Source organism: Salvelinus namaycush, chromosome 6 (genome assembly GCF_016432855.1).
Source record: "Salvelinus namaycush isolate Seneca chromosome 6, SaNama_1.0, whole genome shotgun sequence".
NCBI lineage: Eukaryota > Metazoa > Chordata > Actinopteri > Salmoniformes > Salmonidae > Salvelinus > Salvelinus namaycush.
The window spans coordinates 37,299,981-37,325,542 of NC_052312.1; the positions used below are offsets into that span (position 1 = coordinate 37,299,981).

Genomic DNA, 25,562 nt, shown 5'->3' on the forward strand with positions numbered 1-25,562 from the left:
GTGTGATGTTCGGATGTACCGATCCTGTGCAGGTGTTGTTACACGTGTTCTGCCACTGCAAGGAGGATCAGCTGCCATCCTGTCTCCTGTAGCGCTGTCTTAGGCGTCTCACAGTACGGACATTGCAATTTATTGCACTGGCCACATCTGCAGTCCTCATGCCTCCTTGGAGCATGCCTAAGGCACGTTCACGCAGATGAGCAGGTACCCTGGACATCTTTATTTTGGTGTTTTTCAGAGTCAGTAGAAAGGCCTCTTTAGTGTCCTAAGTTTTCATAACTGTGACCTTAATTGCCTACTGTCTGTAAGCTGTTAGTGTCTTAATGACCGTTCCACAGGTGCAGGTTCATTAATTGTTTATGGTTCATTGAACAAGCATGGGAAACAGTGTTAAAACCCTTTACAATGAAGATCTGTTTAGTTATTTGGATTTTTATGAATTATCTTTGAAAGACAGGGTCCTGAAAAAGGGACGTTTCTTTTTTTGCTGAGTTTATAAGGGGAGAGGGTGTTCACATTTTTTGCAGTACAAGGGGAGGGTCGATTGAAAATATTAACATTGGGGAGGATGGTGCATTTCTTTTATGACACATCAGTTGTTTGTTGACAGTGAGGAATGAGATCTGGCTGTTCTTTGTCAAGGGGCACTGCAAACAAGGAGGTCAATTTTAAGAGGGAGAGCGTTGCTGGGATGTTTAACTTTCCCACGTTTGCTTTGGCAGAACACCTGAGATCAGGGGAACTTTTTGCCCCTTTTCTTACTCCGACAGAATCCAGGATAGCTGGCTGGATATGAGTTTATCTAGATCTAAAGGTTGTCAGTAGATACACAATATCATATCCTCCTCATAGGACAACGTCAACCATGTACTGTACATCCACAATAATGCACTATGTTGTGCTTCATTTGATAAACCTTTCAAAGCAACACTAGAAGCCTAGCATCAATTTTGTGAATGGAGGCCATGGCAGGATATTCTGTTGTCCTTCTGGCTAACACAAGTCTCTCATGACAGACTGTTACATAAATGTAACGTCTGTTATATAAACCTAATGTCTGTTCAGATTAATGCTGGAGCATCCACTATAAAAGGCCCTACAATTGGGAAGTGAAGAACGGTCAGACTTCGTTTGCCCTGCCAGAAAAACGAAGCAATCTAGAGAGACTTCTGTGACCATTCTAAGATACAAAGGTGCAGTATGTTATGTCATATTAAAATAGATAAAAATATTTTGCAGTGTGAATGAAGTACATTCTTGTAATGGGAATTGGTCATGGTGATTGATTGCTTTACCATTTACATTTTCTTATGGCTTCACAGTGAGGGATCCAAGTGTGTACATTTTGAAGTCATGAGCCACGGATTCAGTGAAGTTCACCTTCCATCCACACTTCAATCTGTGACCGAGCCAATGTACGTCCTGACCACAGAGTGGGCGTGGTTCTGGGAGGACGAGTACGGCAAATGGGTCCAGTACGCATCCATTGTAAGTGGTGTGAAACACTCAAACAGGCTGATGTGTTACGAGGACAATAATAGATATAGTAAACTGTTGTTCCCCTTGAATTTGAGTTTTTTTCCTATAAATCACAGAAAGAGACTGTCGTCCGTCACCAGTGAAGACCTTGAGAAAAGGTACCAGGAGGATCAAAGTGCTGTGGTGAAGTTCACTGCAGGCCAGCAGTCTTATGAGCTGAGTTTCAGAGGTAACACACAACACTCTTGTGCAAAATATGTTTCATTTGCAACAGACATATTTCAAATAGTTATTCTTGTAATTACAGACATGGCACAAAAAAACTAAAGATACGGCACTGTAAGGATGGCGACGTCCTGTGTTTGTGTCAACTGCAGACAGCAGGTAATGTATGGATGAGGATGGACTAAGAGGAAGGGCACCATGTTCTGTATTTAACCTAATAAACATTCACAATGACATAATCAAGACTTTGATAATAAGTGGAGAAGTAAATATAGGTATTCAACTGAGCTACTTATTTTCTTAGTGTTGACTGTCATGTTCTCTTTTATATTTATCCTCAGGACAAATAGACCATGCAACCCCTCTCAGAATTGGTCTGCCATGCCTGATATTGGATACAAGGTCACTTGTTTACATGTGGTTATTCTGCTTAGGCTTATAAGAAAGTTAGTGTTCAACTTTTTGTTTCAGCTGTGACAACCATTTTGTTTTCCCCTCCTGCAGACAGTCACTCTTCTGAGTTCTGACAGGGGCTATCAGAAGGTCCAGGAACTTTTCAACAAGACCATGAGGGGCTTCCAAATCACCAGCATCGAGAGGGTCCAAAACAGGGACCTCTGGGAAGTCTTCCAGGGGTATGTTTACATCAACTCTCACACACAATCCTAGCGTGTTACTTCCAAAATGCTAAGTAAACTCTGGCTTGAACAAGATTATGGGGAAGCAGCTGTTTTTATCCCTATTTCTTTAGGAAAAGAGATTTGGTGAAAAAAAACCAATGGAGGTTAAAAGAGCAAGGAGCTACATCTCTTCCATGGAACGGACCCAAAACATGTAGACGCCATTTGCAGAGATAACTTTGACTGGAGACTGTGTGGAACCAACGGAACTGTGTACGGCGAAGGTACCTCATGTTAACCATCTGTCAGAAGTGTAGTTAGATTTTAGAAGCAGTCATTATCTCACTATAGTCTGTCATTTTGTTTTACTGATGATCTTCTCTGTTTGTTTTAGGGAGTTACTTTGCCAGGGATGCCAAGTACTCACACAGCTACACCAGCCACTCAGGAGTGAGGTCCATGTTTGTTGTCGGGTGGTTGTTGGTGACTACACACGAGGGAACTCGTACCTCCATCGTACCTCCACCTCCAAAAGGCGAGGGAACCCCCACTTTCTATGACAGCTGTGTGGAAATTGTCCTGGACCCGTCCATATATGTGGTGTTTAAAACGAACCAGGTGTTCCCCCGAGTTCCTCATCAAATATGATGATAGCGTCATGCACTGATCCTCTTCGGCTCCAGCTCCACCCAAAACTGTCTCTATCCAATCCACTTACATAGTCCAATACCCAACATCCAACCGGATTCAAGCAGCAGCTGCTGCTACACTTTGAGTCCATCTCAAGCTGCCACCACTTTCTCTAATCCAACCGATTCTCTTCCCCCTTCACGTCTCCCAAAACCTGCCCGGACTCCATTGGGATTCAGTCAGTCTGCAGTCCTCATGAAGCCAGCCTCAAGTTCTCAGTTGTTGGATACCACCCTAGGCCAAGCTAATTGGTCTTAAACTCCCTTATTCTGCAAACTCCCTCATAAACTCATTACCCAAACCAGCACCCCCTCTCATACACCCACTACCCCACCCAGCAGCCTCTCTTATACATTCACTACCCCAGCCAGTACCCCCTCTCTTACACTCCCTCCCCCAGCCAGTACCCCCTCTCGTACAGCCAGTACCCCCTCTCGTACAGCCAGTACCCCATTTTATACACCCACTTGGCCACCCAGCATCCCCTCTCGCACACTCACTCCTTCAGCCAGTGCCCCCTCTCGCACACTCACTCCCTCACCCAGTGCTCCCTCTCACACACTCACTCCCTCACCCAGTGCTCCCTCTCACACACTCACTCCTTCAGCCAGTGCCCCCTCTTGCACACTCACTCCTTCAGTCAGTGCCCCCTCTTGCACACTCACTCCCTCAGCCAGTGCCCCCTCTCACACACTCATTAGCCCTGGCACTGCCCACACTCGCACACTCACTCGCTCCAGCAACCCCTTTTGCACACTCACTACCCCTGCCAGCACCACTTCTTGCATACCTTCCGTTCAACTGACACACCCTCTCAGGGTCACAGCCTCTCAGAAAGAGCTACTCGCACTCTCTCTGCCAGCAGTACCTATTCCCTTCATCCTCATTGAGCACACCTTACCACACACTTTCTCACTCATCATACTCCCCCACTTACACAGACTCTTCCACACTCTCGGGGTCTCACCACTCCACATCGAGCACTACTTCTGACACATCTGCTACTATCACATCATCTAGAGTGCAGGAGTTAAACAATTTGCCAGTCAAAATTCAACCTGTTGACAATTTGTAGTGTTTCTGAATGATAATTAAATTTTCATGTCAAATATGCATAGTTGGTGTGTTAAACCCTTGCAACAAACAAGAATGATGTTCAACACAGGAGGTTGATGGCATCTTAATTGGGGAGAACGGGCTTGTGGTAATGACTGGAGCGGAATTGGTGGAATGATATCAAACACATGGTTTCCAGGGGTTTGATGACATTCCATTTGCTCTGTTTCGGCCATTATTATGAGCCATTCTCCCCTCAGCAGCCTCCTGTGATGTTCAACTAGTAACAAGGAATATGATGAGCACGTTTCCTTTACTCTGGGACTTATGGTCTGCTGACACATTTTGTAAAGTAGTTGGATTTGTGTTTTCAACTAAATATACTCAATGACCAATAGAAAGTAATTGACTGGATGTTTGACTAGATGTGAGGAGAAATGTAGAATAAGTAGGGTGCAATTCAGCAACATCACCACAAGGGGGAAGCAAACGCCTTAAAAAGTAGAAAAAACATTTACATTTTATTTTATGCAGTGGTGCATTCAGAAACTACTATGACAGCATTTAAACAGGCAGCCCAATTCTGATTCTTTTGTCAACACTGTCTGAACTACACATTATATAATAAATGCCATTTAGCAGACGCTTTTATCCAAAGTGACTTAATGTCATACGTGCATTCCCTTTACATATGGGTGGTCCCGAGAATCAAACCCACTACCATGGCATTACAAGCACCATGCTCTACCAACTGAGCTAAAAAGGACACATTTCAAAATAAAATCCATAAATACAATTTATTTACACATAAAAGGTCATTTCCCTCTAAATACATTTTTTATAAAAATAGACTGCCAAGGATTATAGATTATCTAGTGATGCCGTAGATTTACTTTTTGCTTTCATTTTAGCAAACTGTGATCTTGTCCTGGGTGGAGGTGCGCGAGGTATGGAGGTCATAGAGCCGACCCAGGGTAGAGGATGAGAGACGTAAGTCATCAGGCCTGGCTGAAACGATGGATGTGTCAAGGAGTTAAGGGAGCCAAACTGTGCAGAAGCATGTGTCAAGGTAGGTCTGGGGGTTCTCTGTCTTGAAGGGTTTGAAACAGAGGGATTGGAGGGAGGCCTGGGTGGGTTTGAGTAATGTGAAAATAGTGGCTGGGTACTGAGTGTGGGCTGGGAAAAGGCAGGTCCTGTTGGGCAAGGAGATCTGAACCTTGCATTGTTGGGCAGCACAGGGGTGGCTTGTGAGTGTAGCATGACTGGAGTAAGTTGCCAGTACATGTTGTGGTGGCTCTGGTTTTGGACAAAGTTAGGTGGTGGAACATAGGTCCCAGGCCTGGACCCTTCCCTGTACTGAATAAGGTACTCTGGGTAAACCTGGTGCTTCCCGACCACCACAAATACAGAGGGGTTGTAGATATCATCCACACAACTGTCATAGGAGATGGTGTGACTTCCATCTTTTGAGGGGGGGCAGAGGTAGCTGGAGTGTCCTTGTGTGTAGTTTCCCACCAGCACACGACAAACAAACATGGACCTGACTTCTGAATGGCTGGTGTAGCTGTGGGAGAACTTGGCATCCTTAGAGAAGTAGCTTCCTGGAAAGACATGGGTTAGAATTAGAACAATCACAGTAACAGTGTCACATAACAAAGACATTTGTTTGGTCAACTTTTCCACTGTATTTCCACAATGTGACGTGAAAGAGCATAGGCAAAAAGATGTGGTCCAATGCCATTTCCACATAACATAACAAATTCTTATATAAACTTTAAAATCTAAAATGCAGAAATCACCTTTCCCATAGGGCGTTTCTTGTGTTCCACCCATCCTCCAGTCTATGTTCTGCAGGCATATAGCATCCACATGTTTAGAGTCTGTTCCATGGAACAGCTGCTTCTCATTCTCCTTCCCTGCGTTTGTCTTTCTCATCACATCTTCTTGCCTTGGGAGAGGAACAACAGATTAATTTGTCAGTATCTTCATTGGCGTGTCACCTCATAGCATTTGCATGTGTCTGCTCGTTTGCTGCTAGAAAACTAAGTACCAATTACCATTAACATGTTACATCTGTTTGCATATGTTATGTTGTAACCGCTTTGATTAACGCAGACAATATGAATATATTTCTTGGGTAGATTACATTTTTTATTTGGCATGAGGAGTTGTGATTCTTACCACGAAAAGACCTCCCACAGGATCCGATTTTGCACCCTCTCAATAGTCTTCACACTGAAGCCAGTCATAGTTTGATGGAAAAGATCCAGAATATTCTTGTGCTCAGCTGAGGAACTCTGCAGAGCAACCCTCTAGAGAGAATGCATTTGAAAAGAACACCTAATTTTACCAATGTAATAGCTTTATATTTCACTGCCTTCTGACCAGATGGAAGATCTTATGAGTTAAAAAATGATTATGAACCTTGAATCCAGTTTCAGGTACTGAAGATTTATCCCAGTGACTGGGTAAAGCTTTGGATTTCAGAAGGCGGTTACCAGAGTCTTTTTTGCTGAGGATGAGTAGAGAAAGTTAGACCGCATTATAAGAAAATACAGTCAGTACAGTATAATCTCAACCACCTGGCAGCTCTCTCTCCGAATTTATATCCAATAGCAATTGAGCCCGGAGACGAGGATAGTGTGGGCTACTCTACAAGGTCTCTTACCAACGTGAGTTGTCACTAGCATCAGTTGTATCCCTGATTGCCTGGATGTTGCGGTAGGTGGACAACATGGATGCCACCAGTTCATTAGGTACTCCCCTCTGCTGCAGGGTGTTGAGCGGGTGGGGTTCGTAGAAGTCGTGAGACCTGTCACAGTCCACCTCTGCAGCACAGGTTCCTCTGATGTAGCGCTCACAGACGTGGAGTCTTCTGCAGCTCTCCTTGTCAGGACAGTAGCCGTACTCTCCACTACCTTTGTTGTATGTGAAGCAAACCTGGAGACAAACACAGACCACTCCTGATGAGGGCTTGATAAGGACATTGGGTAGTGCAAACTCTGTTTAAGTGCATCAGCCCCAATTCAAATTCATTATTTGTACAGATATCTGCATGCTCAGTTTAGTACACATTGTCATGACGCTGGCCTGGGGGTAGGTTTATGACAGTCATAAATACCTCTCCCACTTTTTTTCCTCTCTCTACCCTACTGATGTGACTATTGAAAATCCCTTGGTTAACATAGAGATTCTGGGAACATCAGAAGGTGGGGGGAAATTAACCATATTTTGGTAATCCAACCAGTTGAACATATGCGTTGGTACTTCATGAATATGATGTCAGTTCGGTTATCATCTGAGAGATTCTCATCAATGATAGGATGACAAACGGTACAGTGGAAAGTCTACACATTATAGTTATCAGATTCACATGGAATTGTTGTGCAATTTAAATGTTTGAATATGAAATTATTTGTGAGGGGATGAAATGTGATTTTAGCTTCTAAAATGTGAGAATTGGGTTTTCATGAGTGAATTAGACCCGACTCAGTGGCCCGCCCACGTGAAGAGACATTGGTTATAAACTATGAAACACGCCCTCCTCTCCCTTCCTATATAAAGCCTTGACGACAATATAACTTCCTGTTCCGGGTACATTAGGATGACGATCCAATGTCAGAAGGTTTCAGATAATTACTACAGAACGAAGCCAACCTCAGCGTGAGCTTTGGTTGCGAATGGTATGAACTTTGAACTCTTATTCGCTACAGAAGTGATACCTCCTAGCCGTTGAGTTAGCAGCGGCCGCTGTAAACTGGGCTAGGAGAGGACAGACAGAGTATCCCGTCTACCACACAACGACGACACTACAATGTTTCCCGTTCACCACCAGAGACACTCTTCAAAGGACTCTGTTGGGCAACACGGCCTTCCATCTACCACCAACCTATTGAAGCGCAGCTCAGAGTAAATATTCATTGCATTTTCCTTTTCCAAATGGGCGGTAATTTAGAATACATAAGATCCTGTATTTACGATAGAGACATCGCTTCTCCCTTTGTTCTTCAGTCTTCCCGCTCTTTCACTCAAACCCAACCCCCCTTTTCTTTGTGTAACCAGCTGTCATATCTGTTCCGTCCGCTAGGGACGTTTTCCTTTATGACATAATTTGTAATCAAGGTATGATTCATTCTGTGTATATGTAATTCTGTGTGATTAATTAGGTATTTAGTAAATAAATAATTAAACCCAATTTTGTATTGGTGTTATGGATTTTATGTATAATGACTAAAATATGTATACATTTAACGCAGGATTGTAACTAACAGAATTCTACCCTGTCTGATGAAGAATGTTGGCAAAGAGGAACTGTTAACAGACAGCTTGTGACAGACAACTTGTGACCACTGTTAAACTGATAACAGGAAGAAAGTCTCCCCACCCAGGGAGGGGAGAAACCGTTAGGCTTGCAGTAGAATAATGTAACATGTGGTAGCATATGATAAGCAATATGTATGTGTTGGAATGGAATTTAAAAGCAGCTTCGTCATTGTCCAAGAGGAGGAGGGACATTTCGTACGCTATGACGCTATGTGTGATATATAAACTAAGGTACATGTGATTATGATCAGAGCTCTCGAGAATAAACGTCACTGACTATTTTAAACTGGTCTCCGTCTGTTTCACTTCCCCCAGAACCTTACAAACTCTGGGTACAGACTGAGTATTTTAATTTAATTGGTTAATGAATACATAGGAATTAAAATTCCTCTAACAATTGCTGATTCAACTTGTTAGCCAGGGTTCGTGAACCAAGAATTTACAACTTTCAGATGAGACTGAAATAAGGTGACGATTAATATTGACTGCTATTGATGTAAAATATTACTAGGTCTTTAAGAGTTTATTCGGAAGATAACTGCTCTATAAATATTATTTCGTGGTGCCCCGACTTTCTAGTTAATTACATTTACATGATTAGCTCAATCAGGTAATATTAATTACAGAGAAAGGATTTTATAGAATAGCATGTCATATCACTTAATCCGGCATAGCCAAAGACACGACAACATACTTGGATGATAGCCCCAAGTCTGTGCGTTCATCATTAGTCATTTTGGACATGGGGAAATAAACATTGAATATACAATGCCTGTGAATCAAAAGTAAGAATCTGCTTGTGTTCCCTGCTGGCATTGCATCTTTATGACTGTATTCAACTTAAATTGTAAAGAGGCTGAACTAAACAGTGCATTCAGAAAGTATTCAGACACCTTGACTTAAAAAAATAATAATATTCGTTACAGCCTTATGTATTGTATGTATTATAATTTTTTCCCCCTCATCAATCTACACACAATACCCCATAATGACAAAGCAAAAACATTTACGTAATTATTCAGACACTTTACTCAGTACTTTGTTGAAGCACCTTTGGCAGCGATTACAGCCTCAATTCTTCTTGGGTATGACACTACAAGCTTGGCACACCTGTATTTGGGGAGTTTCTCCCATTCTTCTCTGCAGATCCTCTCAAGCTCGGTCAGGTTGGATCGGGAGCATCGCTGCGCAGCTATTTTCAGGTCTCTCCAGAGATTTTAGATTGGGTTCAAGTCCGGGCTCTGGCTGGGCCACTCAAGGAAATTGAGACTTGTCCCGAAGCCACTCCTGCGTTGTCTTGGCTGTGTGCTTCAGGGTCGTTGTCCTGTTGGAAGGTGAACCTTCACCCAGTCTGAAGTCCTGAGTGCTATGGAGCAGATTGTCATCAAGGATCTCTCTGTACTTTGCTCCATTAAACTTTCCCTCAATCCTGACTAGTCTCCCTGTCCCTGCCCCTGAAAAACATCCCCACAGCATGATGCTGCCACCACCATGCTTCACTGTAGGGATGGCGCCAGGTTTCCTCCAGACGTGACGCTTGGCATTCAGGCCAAAGAGCTCAATCTTGGTTTCATCAGACCAGATAATCTTGTTTCTCTTGGTCTGAGAGTCTTTAGGTGCCTTTTGGCAAATTCCAAGTGGGATGTCATGTGCCTTTTACTGAGGAGTGGCTTCCGTCTGGCTACCCTACCATAAAGGCCTGATTGGTGGAGTGCTGCAGAGATGGTTGTCCTTCTGTAAGGTTATTCCATCTCCACAGAGGAACTATAGAGCTCTGTCAGAGTGACCATCGGGTTCTTGGTCACTTCCCTGACCATGGCCCTTCTCCCCTGATTGCTCAGCTTGGCTGGGTGGCCAGATCTAGGAAGTCTTGGTGGTTCCAAACTTCTTCCATTTAAGAATGATGGAGGCCACTGTGTTCTTGGGGACCTTTAATGCTGCAGAAATATTTTGATACCCTTCCCCAGATTTGTGCCTTAACACAATCCTGCCTCGGAGCTCAACGGACAATTTCCTACACCTCATGGCTTGGTTTTTGCTCTGCCATGCACTGTCAATTGTATGACCTTATATAGACTGGTGTGTGCCTTTCCAAATCATGTCCAATCAATTGAATTTACCACAGGTGGACTCCAATCGAGTTGTAGAAACATCTCAATGATGATCAATGGAAACAGGATGCACCTGAGCTCAATTTCGAGGCTCATAGCAAAGGGTCTGAATTCTTATGTAAAAAAGGTATTTGTTTTTTATGTTTAATACATTTGCACAAATTTCTAAAAGCCTGTTTTCACTTTGTCATTATGCGGTATTGGGTGCAGATTAATGAGGGGAAAAAAATATTTTATCCAATGTAGAATAAGGCTGTGACGTAACAACATTTTGAAAAAGTCAAGGGGTCTGAATACTTTCTGAATGCCTATGACGCACATACTGGGGGTAAAAGGGCGTTGTCATTCTGCAGCAGTAATGTACACAGCTCCTTCCTGTCCAGTTTTTCCAGATAATGCTCTCTCAGGACTCTGATGTTATGCTCTGACGTCAGCTCATGGCAGAGACGGCATCCTTGTCTGGGAATCACAAGAAGAGCGAGAGGCGTTTTCTTATTTAGCTCTTGAATTTCTATTTATTTTTGAAATGGCTTAAATGTCGAATCTACAAACTGCCATGAACCTGTAGCAATTGACATTTATACTGTAGTGCATTACCTATGTCACATTCTGTAAGACCACATGAATTTAGAATGTGGAAGAAATAAAACAGTAGAATGAATAGAAGTAATATGACAGGTAAATAACTGCCAGAGTAAAAACAAAACAGAAAAGTAAAAAAGGTTTACCTCTCATTGGATGGACATGTTCTAAACAGGTAGAACTTACACAGGTGTAAATTGCTGCAGACACTACATCCTTTAGCTCTGCATAACCTCATCTTCGTCTGGGCAACGATCAGTTTGTTTCCCTTAGAGACAGCCCTGGTAAACATCTCCTGATTCCCTAAAACACTTTCCAGGTCATCTTCTATGGTGCTAATGTTGGCACGCAATTCTCCCAGCTCAAAGGACCCATCATGGGCACAGAGGACCTTGTAGATCAGAGCTGTTGTATCCATGTCCGTCACCGTACAACACATGACTGTTGGCCCTCGCAATTACATGAACTGTACGTATATTGTCAAATATGAAGTAGAACTTTGCTCTCCATTAACTACCAAACAGGTGACCAGCATGCGACAAAACCATTTCTGACTAAATGAAACTTACAGTGTATTTAACCACTCCCCTATTATGAAGGTAGCCAAGTATAACAAACAGGCAATAGAACACACTAATGACGGTACACAGCCTTTTAAATACGTCACATTGAACTCTGCCCGAGTGGCATGTGGAACCTTCATTTACATCACAATAGGCCTGTTAGACACACAGTAGCAGCAGTAGTTAATCATTGATTCTGTTTAAAGTCAATAAAGATGATATTTGTCATAAAATATAACGTTTCTGACATTTGAGTGTTTCAAAATCTCTTAGAAAAGAGTTGGATTGTCCAAAAAAACAAACACAATCAATGATTTTTTGAGTTTATTCAGTTTAAAACAAAGAAATCAAACTTGTTTCATTTACAAAATGTATGGACTGTGTCAGCAGACCTGAGTAAAGGAAACATGCTCATCAAATTCATATTTGTGCAAAATTACCAACTTCTGGTTAGTTGTGAACAGCTTTACTATTGTTAAGCCCCTACAAGGTAAAGATACACAGCTATAAAACATATTTCGTGTGCAAATGAATTATCATTCATCATTTTAATACATTTTCTGTTTTTGAACATTTGAAAATGTGAAGTTTGCCATCAAAACGTTCTATTAACTTACTGCTCCAACCTGACAAAGGCAAGTTATTGCAGAAGGCACTTGTTTTTTTCTTTGGTGTCCCTCCTTTGAGCTGTTGGAACACTGTACAGTGACTCAGGAGGGGATCCAGTGAAGGCACCTGTCGAGGGAGATAACACCCGAGATGGGTTGCTTGCTGAGGGGGAGAGTGTGCTAGAAGAATTGCTTGACGAGGAGGGGGAAGTGCGTGAGGGAGTTTGTGTGTAAGTGGGGGAGTATGATGAGTGAGAAAGTGTGTGGTAAGGTGTGCTCAATGAGTATGAAGGGGATAGTGGGTGAGAGGTACTGCTGGCAGAGAGAGTGCGAGTAGTGGTCGTTAAGCGGGTGTGAGCCAGAGATAGGGTGCCAGCTAAAGTGGAAAGTGTGCGAGAGGGGGTGCTGGCTGAGGGAGTGAGTGTAGGAGAGGGGTTGGGGGGTTGGGGAGCCAGTCTTCGAGAGGCGGTGTTGGCTGGGAGAGCGAGTCTACGAGAGGCTGTACTGGCTGGGGGAGCGAGTCTACGAGAGGCTGTACTGGCTGGGGGAGCGAGTCTACGAGAGGCTGTACTGGCTGGGGTAGTGAGTGTAGGAGAGGGGGTACTGGCTGGGGTAGTGAATGTATAAGAGGGGGTACTGGGTGAGGGTGTGAGTGTGCAAGATGGGGCACTGGGTGAGGGCGTGAGTGTAGGAGAGGGGGTTGGGGGTTGGGGAGCCAGTCTTCGAGAGGCGGTGTTGGCTGGGGGAGCGAGTCTACGAGAGGCTGTACTGGCTGGGGGAGCGAGTCTACGAGAGGCTGTACTGGCTGGGGTAGTGAGTGTAGGAGAGGGGGTACTGGCTGGGGTAGTGAATGTATAAGAGGGGGTACTGGGTGAGGGCGTGAGTGTAGGAGAGGGGGTACTGGCTGGGGTAGTGAATGTATAAGAGAGGGTACTGGCTGGGGTAGTGAGTGTAGGAGAGGGGGTACTGGCTGGGGTAGTGAGTGTAGGAGAGGGGGTACTGGCTGGGGTAGTGAGTGTAGGTGAGGGGGTACTGGCTGGGGTAGTGAATGTATAAGAGAGGGTACTGGCTGGGGTAGGGAGTGTATAAGAGAGGGTACTGGCTGGGGTAGTGAGTGTAGGAGAGAGGGTACTGGCTGGGGTAGTGAGTGTATAAGAGAGGGTACTGGCTGGGGTAGTGAGTGTAGGAGAGGGGGTACTGGCTGGGGTAGTGAATGTATAAAAGAGGGTACTGGCTGGGGTAGGGAGTGTAGGAGAGGGGGTACTGGCTGGGGTAGTGAGTGTAGGAGAGGGGGTACTGGCTGGGGTAGTGAGCGTAGGAGAGGGGGTACTGGCTGGGGTAGTGAGTGTATAAGAGAGGGTACTGGCTGGGGTAGGGAGTGTATGAGAGAGGGTACTGGCTGGGGTAGGGAGCGTATAAGAGAGGGTACTGGCTGGGGTAGGGAGCGTATAAGAGATGGTACTGGCTGGGGTAGTGAGCGTACGAGAGGGTGTACTGGCTGGGGTAGTGAGCGTACGAGAGGGTGTACTGGCTGGGCTAGTGAGCGTACGAGAGGGTGTACTGGCTGGGCTAGTGAGCGTACGAGAGGGTGTACTGGCTGGGGTAGTGAGCGTTCGAGAGGGTGTACTGGCTGGGCTAGTGAGCGTACGAGAGGGTGTACTGGCTGGGCTAGTGAGCGTTCGAGAGGGTGTACTGGCTGGGCTAGTGAGCGTACGAGAGGGTGTACTGGCTGGGCTAGTGAGCGTACGAGAGGGTGTACTGGCTGGGCTAGTGAGCGTACGAGAGGGTGTACTGGCTGGGCTAGTGAGCGTACGAGAGGGTGTACTGGCTGGGGTAGTGAGCGTACGAGAGGGTGTACTGGTTGGGGTAGTGAGCGTACGAGAGGGTGTACTGGCTGGGGTAGTGAGTGTGTGAGAGAGGTTTGCAAATGAGGGAGTGAAATCTGGGCCTAGGGTGATATCCACTAATTGAGAACTTGTGGTTGGCTTCATGAGGACTGGAGATTGAATGAATATCAATGGGGCTTGGGCAGGTTTTGGGAGAGACTGATGGACAAAACGTGAAGTGGGACGAGAATGGGTTGGATTTGAGGAAGTGGTGGCTGCAGTTTTAGATGGATTTAAAGTGGATGGAACTCTCTTCGATGGGGTGACAGCAGCTGTGGCTTGAATCCGGTTGGATGTTGGGGTTAAGGAAGTGGATTGGATAGAGACAGTTTTGGGTGGAGCTGGAGCCGAAGTGGGCCAGTTCATGACGCTATCATTGTATTTGATGAGGAACTCTGGGTAAACCTGGTGCCTTTCAAACACCACATATATGGATGGGTTCAGGACATTGTCCACACAGCTGTCATAGAGAGTCGGGCTTCCTTCGCCTTTTGGAGGGGGGCGACGGAGCCCCGAGTTCCCCTGTGTGTAGTCGCCAACAAGCACCTGACAAGCAAACATGGACCTCACTCCTGAGTGGCTGGTGTAGCTGTGTGAGTACTTGGCATCCCTGGCAAAGTAACTCCCTAAAACAAACAGAGTAGATCATCAGTAAAACAAAATGACAGACTATAGTGAGATAATGACTGCTTTTAAAACCTGACTACACTTCTGACAGATGATTAACATGAGGTACCTTCGCCGTACACAGTTCCGTTGGTTCCACACAGTCTCCAGTCAAAGTTATCTCTGCAAATGGAGTCTACGTGTTTTGGGTCCGTTCCGTGGAAGAGATGTAGCTCCTTGCTGTTTTGACCTCCATTGTTTTTCTTCATTAAATCTCTTTTCCTGAGAAAGAAAAAATGACCATTAAGAATTGACCATTAGCTGCTGTTAAGATTGATATTTTCAGATGGTTATTCCCTATTGAAATGTGGCCTCTAGGTACCCTCTGTAAGGCCAGAGGTCACCTTAAAGCAGCTCTCAGTAACTGGTATCTGGGCCCCTGAGACATAAAATCGTTTATGGGTGTCTTTAAGCAATTACGATGTTTCAAATGTATAGTCTATTCAACCCCAAGGTCTCCGCCCTGATTTAATGCTTTGGCAGTGAACAAAGATAGGCAAGAGTATTAAGGTCAGCCCTCCCCTCTGATTTGCTCTAGACCTCTTACATGAATATGTCTGTCTTCTCATATGCATATGTCTGTCTACGTCTCTCTTTGTCTAATAAACCTTTAAATATAGGAGATGGTCACCTTATATGTTGTATCTCATGGCTACACACCCTGACCAGGTTTTAAATTCCTAACACTGCTTCCCCATAATCTTGTTCAAGCCAGAGTTTACTTAGTATTTTGGAAGTAACATGCTAGGATTGTGTGTGAGAGTTGATGTAAACATACCACTGGAAGACTTCCCAGAGGTCCCTGTTTTGGACCCTCTCGATGCTGGTGATTTGGACGCACCTCATGGTCTTGTTGAAAAGTTCCTGGACCTTCTGATAGTCCCTGTCAGAACTCAGAAGAGTGACTGTCTGCAGGAGAAAACAAAATGGTTGTCACAGCTGAAACCAAATGAAAGGCAATGTTAAACTTCCCTGCAATCCAAAGCCGTAGAATCACATGTAAACAAGTAACCTTGTATCCAATGTCAGGTATCGCAGACTTGTCCCAAGATCCAGGAACAGCTCTGAAATTGCGTGGTCCATTTCTCCTGAAATGACATATGAAAAATAACCTTCATATACAAGAAAAAATGATTAGAACTATAAGTCATCTATTAGGTAAATATAGAAATGGTTTGATTCAGAACATATACCCATTCTCAGTCCATTCCCATTCATACATTACCTGCTTCTTGCAGCTTGTGCGTCCACAGTTGAAACAAAGACAGGACGTCGTCTGACCATCCTTACAGTACCATATGTTTTGTTTTTTTGTGTCATGTCTGTAATTACAAGATGAACTATTTGAACCAGCATCCTTACAGTTCCTGTTCAACATCTGACATCTAGGCTACCTGCTGCCGATTTTAGTAATAGAATTTGAGGGGTGTACACTACCAGTCAAAAGTTTTAGAACACCTACTCATTCAAGGGTTTTTCTTTATTTTTACTTTTTTCTACATTGTAGAATAATAGCGAACACATCAAAACTATGAAATAACACATATGGAATCATGTAGTAACCAGAAAAGTGTTAAACATATCAAAATATATCAAATAGCCACCCTTTGTCTTGATGACAGCTTTGCACACACTTGGCATTCTCTCAACCAGCTTCATGAGGTAGTCACTTGAAATGCATTTCAATTCACAGGTGTGCCTTCTTAAAAGTTAATGTGTGGAATTTCTTTCCTTCTTAATGCATTTGAGCCAATCAGTAGTGTTGTGACAAGGTAGGGGTGGTATACAGAAGATAGCCCTACTTTGTTACAAGAACAGCTCAAATAAGCAAAGAGAAACGACAGTCCATTATTACTTCAAGACATGAAGGTCAGTCAATACGGAACATTTCAAGAACTTTTAAAGTTTCTTCAAGTGCAGTCGCAAAAAACATCAAGCGCTATGATGAAACTGGTTCTCATGAAGACTGCTACAGAAATGGAAGACCCAGTTACCTCTGCTGCAGAGGAAAAGTTCATTTCAGTTACCAGCCTCAGAAATTGCAGCCCAAATAAATGCTTCACGGAGTTCAAGTAACAGACACATCTCAGAATCAACTGTTCAGAGGAGAATGTGTGAATCGCCTTCATAGTCAAATTGCTGCAAAGAAACCACAACTAAAGGACACCAATAATAAGAACAGACTTGCTTGGGCCAGGAAACACGAGCAATGGACATTAGACCAGTGGAAATCTGTTCTTTGGTCTGGAGTACAAATTGGAGATTTTTGGTTCTAACCGCCGTGTCTTTGTGAGACAAAGAGTGGGTGAACGGATTATCTCTGCATGTGTATTTCCCACTGTAAAGCATGTACGCCGTACACAGTTCCTTTCCTGTGGCGGTCCTCATGAGAGACAGTTTCATCATAGTGCTTGATGGATTTTGCGACTGCACTTGAAGAAACTTTAAAAGTTCTTGAAATGTTCCGTATTGACTGACCTTCATGTCTTAAAGTAATAATGGACTGTCGTTTCTCTTTGCTTATTTGAGCTGTTCTTGCAACAAAATAGGGCTATCTTCTGTATACCACCCCTACCTTGTCACAACACTACTGATTGGCTCAAACGCATTAAGAAGGAAAGAAATTCCACACATTAACTTTTAAGAAGGCACACCTGTGAATTGAAATGCATTTCAGGTGACTACCTCATGAAGCTGGTTGAGAGAATGCCAAGTGTGTGCAAAGCTGTCATCAAGACAAAGGGTGGCTATTTAATATATTTTGATTTATTTAACACTTTTTTGGTTAGTACATGATTCCATATATGTTATTTCATTGTTTTGATGTCATCATTATTATTCTACAATGTAGAAAATAGTAAAAATATGATGAGTAGGTGTTCTAAAACTTTTGACTGGTAGTGTATAAGAGTAGCCTTTCAGACTCTAACTTTAACTTGTGCTAAGCGTTTATAACTAAAATATATTATTATTACAGAAGGTTGCACATGAGAGCTGTTTTTCAAGAGTTTGAGATGTGTTACCTCTGAAACTCAGCTCATAAGACTGCTGGCCTGCAACGAACTTCACCACAGCACTTTGATCCTCCTGGTACCTTTTCTCAAGGTCTTCACTGGTGATGGATGACAATCTGTGCATCTCTTTCTGTAATTTATAGAAAAAAACTCAAATTCAAGGGGAACAACAGTTTACTATATCTATTATTGTCCTCGTAACACATCAGCCTGTTTGAGTGTTTCACACCACTTACGACGGATGCGTACTGGACCCATTTGCCGTACTCGTCCTCCCAGAACCATGCCCACTCTGTGGTGAGTACGTATGTGGGCTGGGTCACAGAGGAAACTGTGGAGAGACGGCGAACTTCCCATAATCCGCGGCTCATGGAGTTGAACTGCACACGCTCAGATCCCTCACTGTGAAGGCATGACAAATGTAAATGGTAAAATAATAATAAATGGCTATATTGTACCTTATTCACAGTTTGACATAGTTTTTCTAGTTAAAGGTAGACTCAGCAAAATGATATTGCCACAAGCAGCACCGCAGATATTGAGAATCAAGACAGTCACACACAGTACTATATCATGCGCATGTGCACGGGTTCGCTTCACACTGTTACAGCGTGGTAGCCATGGGACCAAAACAGCGGGGAAGTTGAGTCTTGTGCTCCAACGCTCTTAGTTGTTGAGGAAAATCGCTGAGTCTATCTTTAAGTATGAAATAACAACATACTGTACCTGTGTATCTTAGAAGGGTCACAGAAGTCTCTCTCGATCACTTCATTTTCTGGCAGAGCTGACCAAGTCTGTCCATTGTTCACTTCCCACTTGTAGGGCATTTTGAAGTGGACTCTCCAGCATTTCTCTGAAAGTCATACATTTTCAGTGAGATGTGATATGTTGCTGAGTATCATTGTTGCACCTGGGTAACAGCCTGATTTGTCCCTAAATTGTGGTTTCACAGGGTTTGTATTGTGTATCTCCTGACAACCTTGAAAGTTGTAGATAAACTCATATCCGGCCGGGTGCCATAGCTTCTGCCTGAGTAAAAATCGGGCAAGGCCCTTGCAGGTGTTCTGCCAAAGCAAACATGGGAAAGCTATCCTCCAGACACTCTGCCTCCACACACAATATCTCCCTCGTTAAATGTACCTCCTTGTTTGCAGTCCCCCTTGACAAAGAACAGGCAGATCTCATTCCTCACTGTAAATAAAGAACAAATAAACAAACAAACATTTAGTTACATGAAATCAAAGTTGGTAACAGGGTTGAGGTCAACACCATCTCAATTCCAGTCAATTCAGAAAGTAAATCAAATTCCAATTCCACCTTTCCTCACTAGCTAGGTTTCCATCCAAACTATATGCACATTTTCCTATCAGAGATGTGTTTCCATCAAATGGACTTGTTGTGGATAAAAGGCTGTGCATGATGACATAGCGCACATAAAAATCATTTTTGCGGTTATATTCCCAAGTACCGAATAATTGTTTTTGCGTTATATAGCGAATGTGCCCACTGTTATTGGCACGTGCGCTCTAGCCAACAGCTCGCAGATACAGTGCAGGTATAGCTAACATGAACACCCATTTGCACACACTGTATCTAGATTTTTCTATAGATTTTTCTATTGTGTTATTGACTGTACTTTTGTTTATCCCACGTGTAACTCTGTGTTGTTTTTTTGTTGCACTGCTTTGCTTCATCTTGGCCAGGTTGCAGTTGTAAATGAGAACTTGTTCTCAACTGGCCTACCTGGTTAAATAAAGGGGAAATAAATGTAAACAAATACTATAGACAAAAGAGCAAGATTATTTTTATTTGTCAAATGGCAGCCAAGCATTGATCATCATGTCACCAGAATAAGACCCTTGATGTTCATTGGAAAGGAGCATCAAGCGTGTCACCTTGCACTTTCACCACCCTGTGAAGTTCATCATAAGTTTTATCATCTGTATCCTAATAAACTGTATGCTTTTTCCAGTTGTAGTAGGAGGACCACACAACGTCACCCCGTGACTCCAATTGTAGTTCAATATTATGGTTATTATATCAATATTTGAGAATAAGCGTTTCCACAGCCATTTCTCGCATAATCACTTTTACTGACCCCCCAAAAAACCACACGTTGTCTAGTGTATTTTGTTTTGTCGACATTTGGAAAGTTTACCAAGAAATTTCCATTTTCATGCAACATGTACTTTACTCGCATAAAAAGGTTGGATGGAAACCTGGTTATTGAAAAGCATTGAAGAAAATTGGAATTTCAGTGTACTTATTGAATTGACTGGTCTGGAATTTAAATGGTATTGACCCCAACCCTGTCTGGCAAGCAAGTCCATAGAGAAATACTTCCAAGTAAGGTTTTGCAGGTAACTATAGCGACTGTTCTGAAACATTATTCCCCACTGAACACAACCCTGTTGTTTGCTTCTGCAGCCATCTACCTGTATTTCTCGGAGGACAGCTCTGGGGCCTGTTGATGGAAGAAGCACCGCCGGCACCTTCACTTTTCATGGCCTGGATGTTCTGGTAGGTGGACAACATGGACGCCATTAGATCGTTTGGCACTCCCCTCTGCTGCAGGGTCCTCCGTGGGTGGGGCTCGAAGAAGTCATGACACCTGTTGCAGTTGGCTCCCGAGGAGCAGGTTCCTCTGATGTACCTGTCGCACATGTGAAGTCTCCTGCACCCCTCCTGATCAGGGCAGTTGCCATATGGCCCGGTGCCTTTGTTATAAGAGTTGCACACCTGAAAGAGTGAGAGACAAGGCTTTTAAAATACTTGTTTACCATACTCTATGTGCAAGAAAGCATGAGATGAACACACAGAGCTATTGGGTAGATCCATTTGAATTCAATCACTTTTTGACAGAACCCCTATTGATTTGAACAAAACCTTCCCTTCCAAGTGCTACACTTTTTGAAGTTTAATGCCAAAACATACAAGAGATTAAAAACTGTTTTCAGTGAAAATAAAACAGACATACTCTTAGAGGTGCTTCCACAATAATGTGATTTGTACCACATACAAGGTAAAGCATTGGATTCTTCACACCATAGTAGGACATTATACCATTACGCTAACTTTTCATGCTTTAAAAAAATGTTTATTTTAGCAATACATGTCATTGTAAAAATAACATCCTTTTTTGGTCTGTATATGCCCAACAGGTGGTGGTGTGTTGGACACAGTATCTCAGATAGATAAATCCTATCTGCATTCCTAATTTCTGTAACTGTTAGCGTCCCTGCGGAATATTGACATAAGCGCAGAAGCACTTGAGTTTCAAACATGATCCTGTTGTATCAATTGCTGTGCTGATCAATGGACAGTTCATTACCTCTTCCAAAATAATGTGTAGCTTAAAGTTATGATTGTACTTGTATTTATTTTTATAATAAAGATGTTGATGCAACAATAATACACATTTACAATAGGCCTATATCTAAAAAAATACATACAGACAAATGATATACAGTACCAGTCAAAAGTTTGGACACACCTACTCATTCAAGGGTTTATCTTTATTTTTTACTTTTTTCTACATTGTAGAATAATAGTGAAGACATCACAACTATGAAATAACACATATGGAATCATGTAGTAACCAAAAAAGTGTTAAACAAATCTAAATATATTTTAGATTCTTCAAAGTAGCCACCCTTTGCCTTGATGACAACTTTGCACACTCTTGGCATTCTCTCAACCAGCTTCATGAGGTAATCACCTGGAATGCTTTTCAATTAACTTGTTTACCATACTCTATGTGCAAGAAAAATACAAGTCCAATTAAGTTCCTTGTTAAAAGTGAATTTGTGGAATTTCTTTCCTTCTTAATGCGTTTGAGCCAATCAGTTGTGATGTGACAAGGTAGGGGTGGGTATACAGAAGATAGCCCTATTTGGTAAAAGACCAAGTCCATATTATTGCAAGAACAGCTCAAATTAGCAAAGAGAAATGACAGTACCTCATTACTTTAAGACATGAAGGTCAGTCAATATGGAACATTTCAAGAACTTTTAAAGTTTCTTCAAGTGCAGTTGCAAAAACCATCAAGCGCTATGATAAAACTGGCTCTCATGGAGACCGCCACAGAAATGGAAGACCCAGAGTTACCTCTGCTGCAGAGGATATGTTCGCCACAAATGAACTGCACTTCAGATTTTAGCCCAAATAAATGCTTCACAGAGTTCAAGTAACAGACACATCTCAACATCAACTGTTCAGAGGAGACTGCGTGAATCAGGCCTTCATGGTCGGATTGCTACAATGAAACCACTACTAAAAGGACTCCAATAATAAGAAGAGACTTGCTTGGGCCAAGAAACACGAGCAATGGACATTAGACCTTTGGTCTGATGAGTCCAAATTTGATTTTTTTTGTTACAACCGCCGTGTCTTTGTGAGAAGCTGAGTAGGTGAACAGATGATCTCTGCATTGTTTAACACTTTTTTGGTTACTACATTCCATATGTATTATTTGTGGTTTTGATGTCTTCACTATTATTCCTCAATGTAGAAAAAAATTAAAATAAAGAAAAACCCTGAAATGAGTAGGTGTGTCCAAACTTTTGACTGGTACTGTATATATCAATACCGTTATATATAATTGTAATAGCAGGACACTGTACAGTCTATTATCCCTCTGAAGAATATGAATTAGGCTGTTTGAGAAGGTTTGAATCCAAAGTAACCAGCCTACACAGTTTGAAGTACAATACCAACATAGCTACTGTAGTAGGGCAAAGCTGTGTGCTGGAAAACCTTGGTATAAGCATTGTGGTACTCATGTGAATTTCCTTTCTTTTTCGGGCTTCAGACCAATGCCTATTCTCACTTAAAACATAGTTTTTGTTTTTCATTTCCATGGTTTCACACCGGAAGGTGAATATGCAACATTATTATACAACATTATAATACAGCTTAACACATGCTATCCTTGTGAACCCTCACAATGTTGTGCGTTTTACTAATTGATAAGATCCCAGCTCGTAATCCTACTGATCATTGCTCAAAGCAAATTGGTGAGAGCAAGGAAGCAAAGACTGAAGCAAATATTTACAATGAGATTACACAATGTAGCTGGCTAAATGACAACAGGAGTGTGAAATATGGATGAGCGGTTCTCAAAGGAAAGGTTCTGAAATATTCTCTCTCACCAAGGCAAGGTGCGACCGTGAATGTATCATAGTCATCTACCTCGGAAACGACTTGGGACACAAAGGTGCGTCAGATGTGAGCTGATTTGGACGTAGTCATCCAAATGTTCCCCGGGACAACAATGATCTACTCTGACATCACACAGTAGAGGAGTTGGAAGTTCCAGTGGGAGGAGGACAGCAACAAGCACATAGAGATGGCCCGGTGCTCTGTCAACCAGCTGGTGTTTGCATTTCTCTGTGACAGGCGCATGCCCACAATCCACCATTCTGCCATAAAGCACTGTGTCCCTGGGAAGTACCTTAGGGATTACGTGCATCTCACTGATGAGGGAAACAACCTCTTCCTTGAGAATCTGACAGCTGGGCCCGTATCCACAAAGCATCTCAGGGTAGACAATTGGTCATAAGTGCTGAGCATAGAGACATTTTACTCCTACTCTTATGGGTAAAAATAGAAGGTATGTAAGAAGCCTCTTTAGTCGTAAGAGTTACACCTAGTCGACAGATATTTAGGACACCTCATGAGCTGTCCTAACCATTTAAGAGTTACCAGCAGGTGTCTTGATTATAGAAAAAGGTAGCGAGCAAACATATGGAAAGTTTTATTTACATAAAAAGGGATGCTGTCAAAAAGTGATTGAATTCAAATGGATTTTAATATGTGCAGACAGCACCTCTTCATCAGTCACAGACACAGACACAGACACAGACACACACACACACACACACACACACACACACACAGACAGACACACACACACACATTGCAGGCTCTATCCTTTTGGGGCCTCTAAGCGAGATTCTGTTGCCCCCCACCTCGCACATTTTGCCATGTTAATGGTATCTGAGTGAAAGTGACTAACAAAATCACCTCCCTCTGGAGGTGTGGCCCTGGGCATGTGCCCTGCATGCCTGGTCAGTATTGGCCATGATTACTACAAGTTTAGATAGCTGGATAGACTAATTTACCAATCTAAAAATGGTTAGCTGACATGACTAATTGAGTGACTGTCAGTGAATGACCTAATAAGAAAAAATTGCTGATACACAAACACATTTCGAACTCGCACCTTTGTGTATTACACTATTCTAACTCTCAACAACAAGTTGAGACCCGATAGACTCCCCCACCCCATTGCTTATGTCGCTTATGTCTGGCCCTGCACACACACAGACACACACACAATCCACTGATCCACATCAGCAGTTAGAGGTAAACGGTTGGCTCTTACCGGTGGAAGGAGAGAGTTGTCATTCTGTAATAATAGCTGCCGGAGTTCCTGTCTACTCAGCGTCTCAAGTTTATGCTCTCTCAAAACTATGGAGTTGTGTTCGGAGTGAAGGTCATGGCCAAAGCGGCATGTTCGTCTGGGAGTCAAAGTATCAAGAAACAGGTTAATAAACATAGAAAGCACAATAAAGTTTGCTGAATTAATTCAACTTCTAAACCCCATAGAATTTTTCTAAAATGTTGCAGTTTCATGTTTTGGGCTGAAATACCTCAAATGTAAAAATAGTAATAATAATAACCCGTTGCAATGATACATGTACACAGTCAAACAATGGGCGAGTTCGTTTTGCATGGCCTGGTGCACCGGAAGAGCAGAGTTTAAACCGGGCCACGCAAAACAACCTGTCTTACTTTACTTCTCTGGTCCTATCGCTGCGTTTAGACAGGCAGCCCAATCCTGATATTTAAAAAAAAGAATTGGTCCTCTGAAAAAATCACATCAGCTCTAAAAAAAAAGATCAGATTATAGGAAATAAGTTTCGAATTGGATTGCCTGTCTAAACGCAGCCTATTTAGCCCACATCATATAAAACATATTTTATGCTTACCTTCCCCTACTATTCTTGCAGTCCCCAAATAGATAAAATTTACACAGGTGTAAATCATTGCAGCCATCACATTGCTGCGCTTTGCAGCGTCTAACTTTCGTTTTCGCAATAATGCGTTTGTTTCCATTGCACAGCGCTATAGAAAATAAATCGTTTTCAACAAGTTTATCAAGAGCGCAGAACGTATCTGCCCCAACCCCAACATCTGCCAGATGTGCATAGTCCAATGCTCCTTGATGATCGCAAATTAATTTTAATAACAATTGCTGAGCCATCTCGCAATGACTTGCGCGACTGTTGTTCCTGGTTTAGGAAAGTGCACCACAGGCTACCGCTACAACAAAGACAGTACAGTATGAAGATAGGCTAAAACTGCTTCTCCAATAGAATTCCCCGATCGCACTGGGCGATGTCATGACGACGTTGGCTAGCAAAGCGCATGCGTAGAAAGACGTCACGGTCACTCGTGCCAAACTGCGCAGGTGCGGGCAGTCAAATCAAAGGCATTCCTTCAATATATAGTGTCAGTTTGTGAATTTCACGAGGTTAGATTAATAACATGTTCAACTACTTAATGCATTGGCTCGAATCTAGGTTGTGTCTTTAGATTTCGAGAAAATGAACAACTCAGGAATCATTTTTCACGTCTCTCATTGACTTCTCAAATCCCTAACCTCGGCGTGGTCTGTTTGGTCTGTTTCGCAAGCGTTCCCTGAAGACTGGCAATGTTGCTGTGGCTACACCCTT

General features: G+C 42.9%; 2 protein-coding genes across 2 annotated transcripts; both read right to left on the reverse strand.

Annotated features, from left to right (window-relative positions):
- Window positions 1-4,853: 4,853 nt before the first annotated feature.
- LOC120049956 (protein mono-ADP-ribosyltransferase PARP12-like) lies at window positions 4,854-11,650 on the reverse strand. Its single transcript, XM_038996488.1, has 7 exons — window positions 11,233-11,650; window positions 10,828-10,963; window positions 6,739-7,010; window positions 6,495-6,582; window positions 6,252-6,382; window positions 5,870-6,018; window positions 4,854-5,671 (listed from the first exon to the last, which is right to left on the reverse strand). The coding sequence occupies exons 1-7, from the start codon at window positions 11,523-11,525 to the stop codon at window positions 4,932-4,934; spliced, it is 1,809 nt and encodes a 602-aa protein (XP_038852416.1). The 5' UTR covers window positions 11,526-11,650; the 3' UTR covers window positions 4,854-4,931.
- A 309-nt stretch (window positions 11,651-11,959) lies between these two features.
- On the reverse strand, window positions 11,960-25,148 carry LOC120049957 (mucin-2-like). Its single transcript, XM_038996489.1, has 12 exons — window positions 24,816-25,148; window positions 24,209-24,344; window positions 20,259-20,562; window positions 18,964-19,014; window positions 18,550-18,676; window positions 18,060-18,225; window positions 17,833-17,953; window positions 16,035-16,131; window positions 15,822-15,897; window positions 15,588-15,718; window positions 14,880-15,031; window positions 11,960-14,769 (listed from the first exon to the last, which is right to left on the reverse strand). Exons 1-12 carry the CDS (start codon window positions 25,088-25,090, stop codon window positions 12,290-12,292), a joined length of 4,116 nt encoding a protein of 1,371 aa, XP_038852417.1. The 5' UTR covers window positions 25,091-25,148; the 3' UTR covers window positions 11,960-12,289.
- Between the last annotated feature and the right edge of the window lie 414 nt (window positions 25,149-25,562).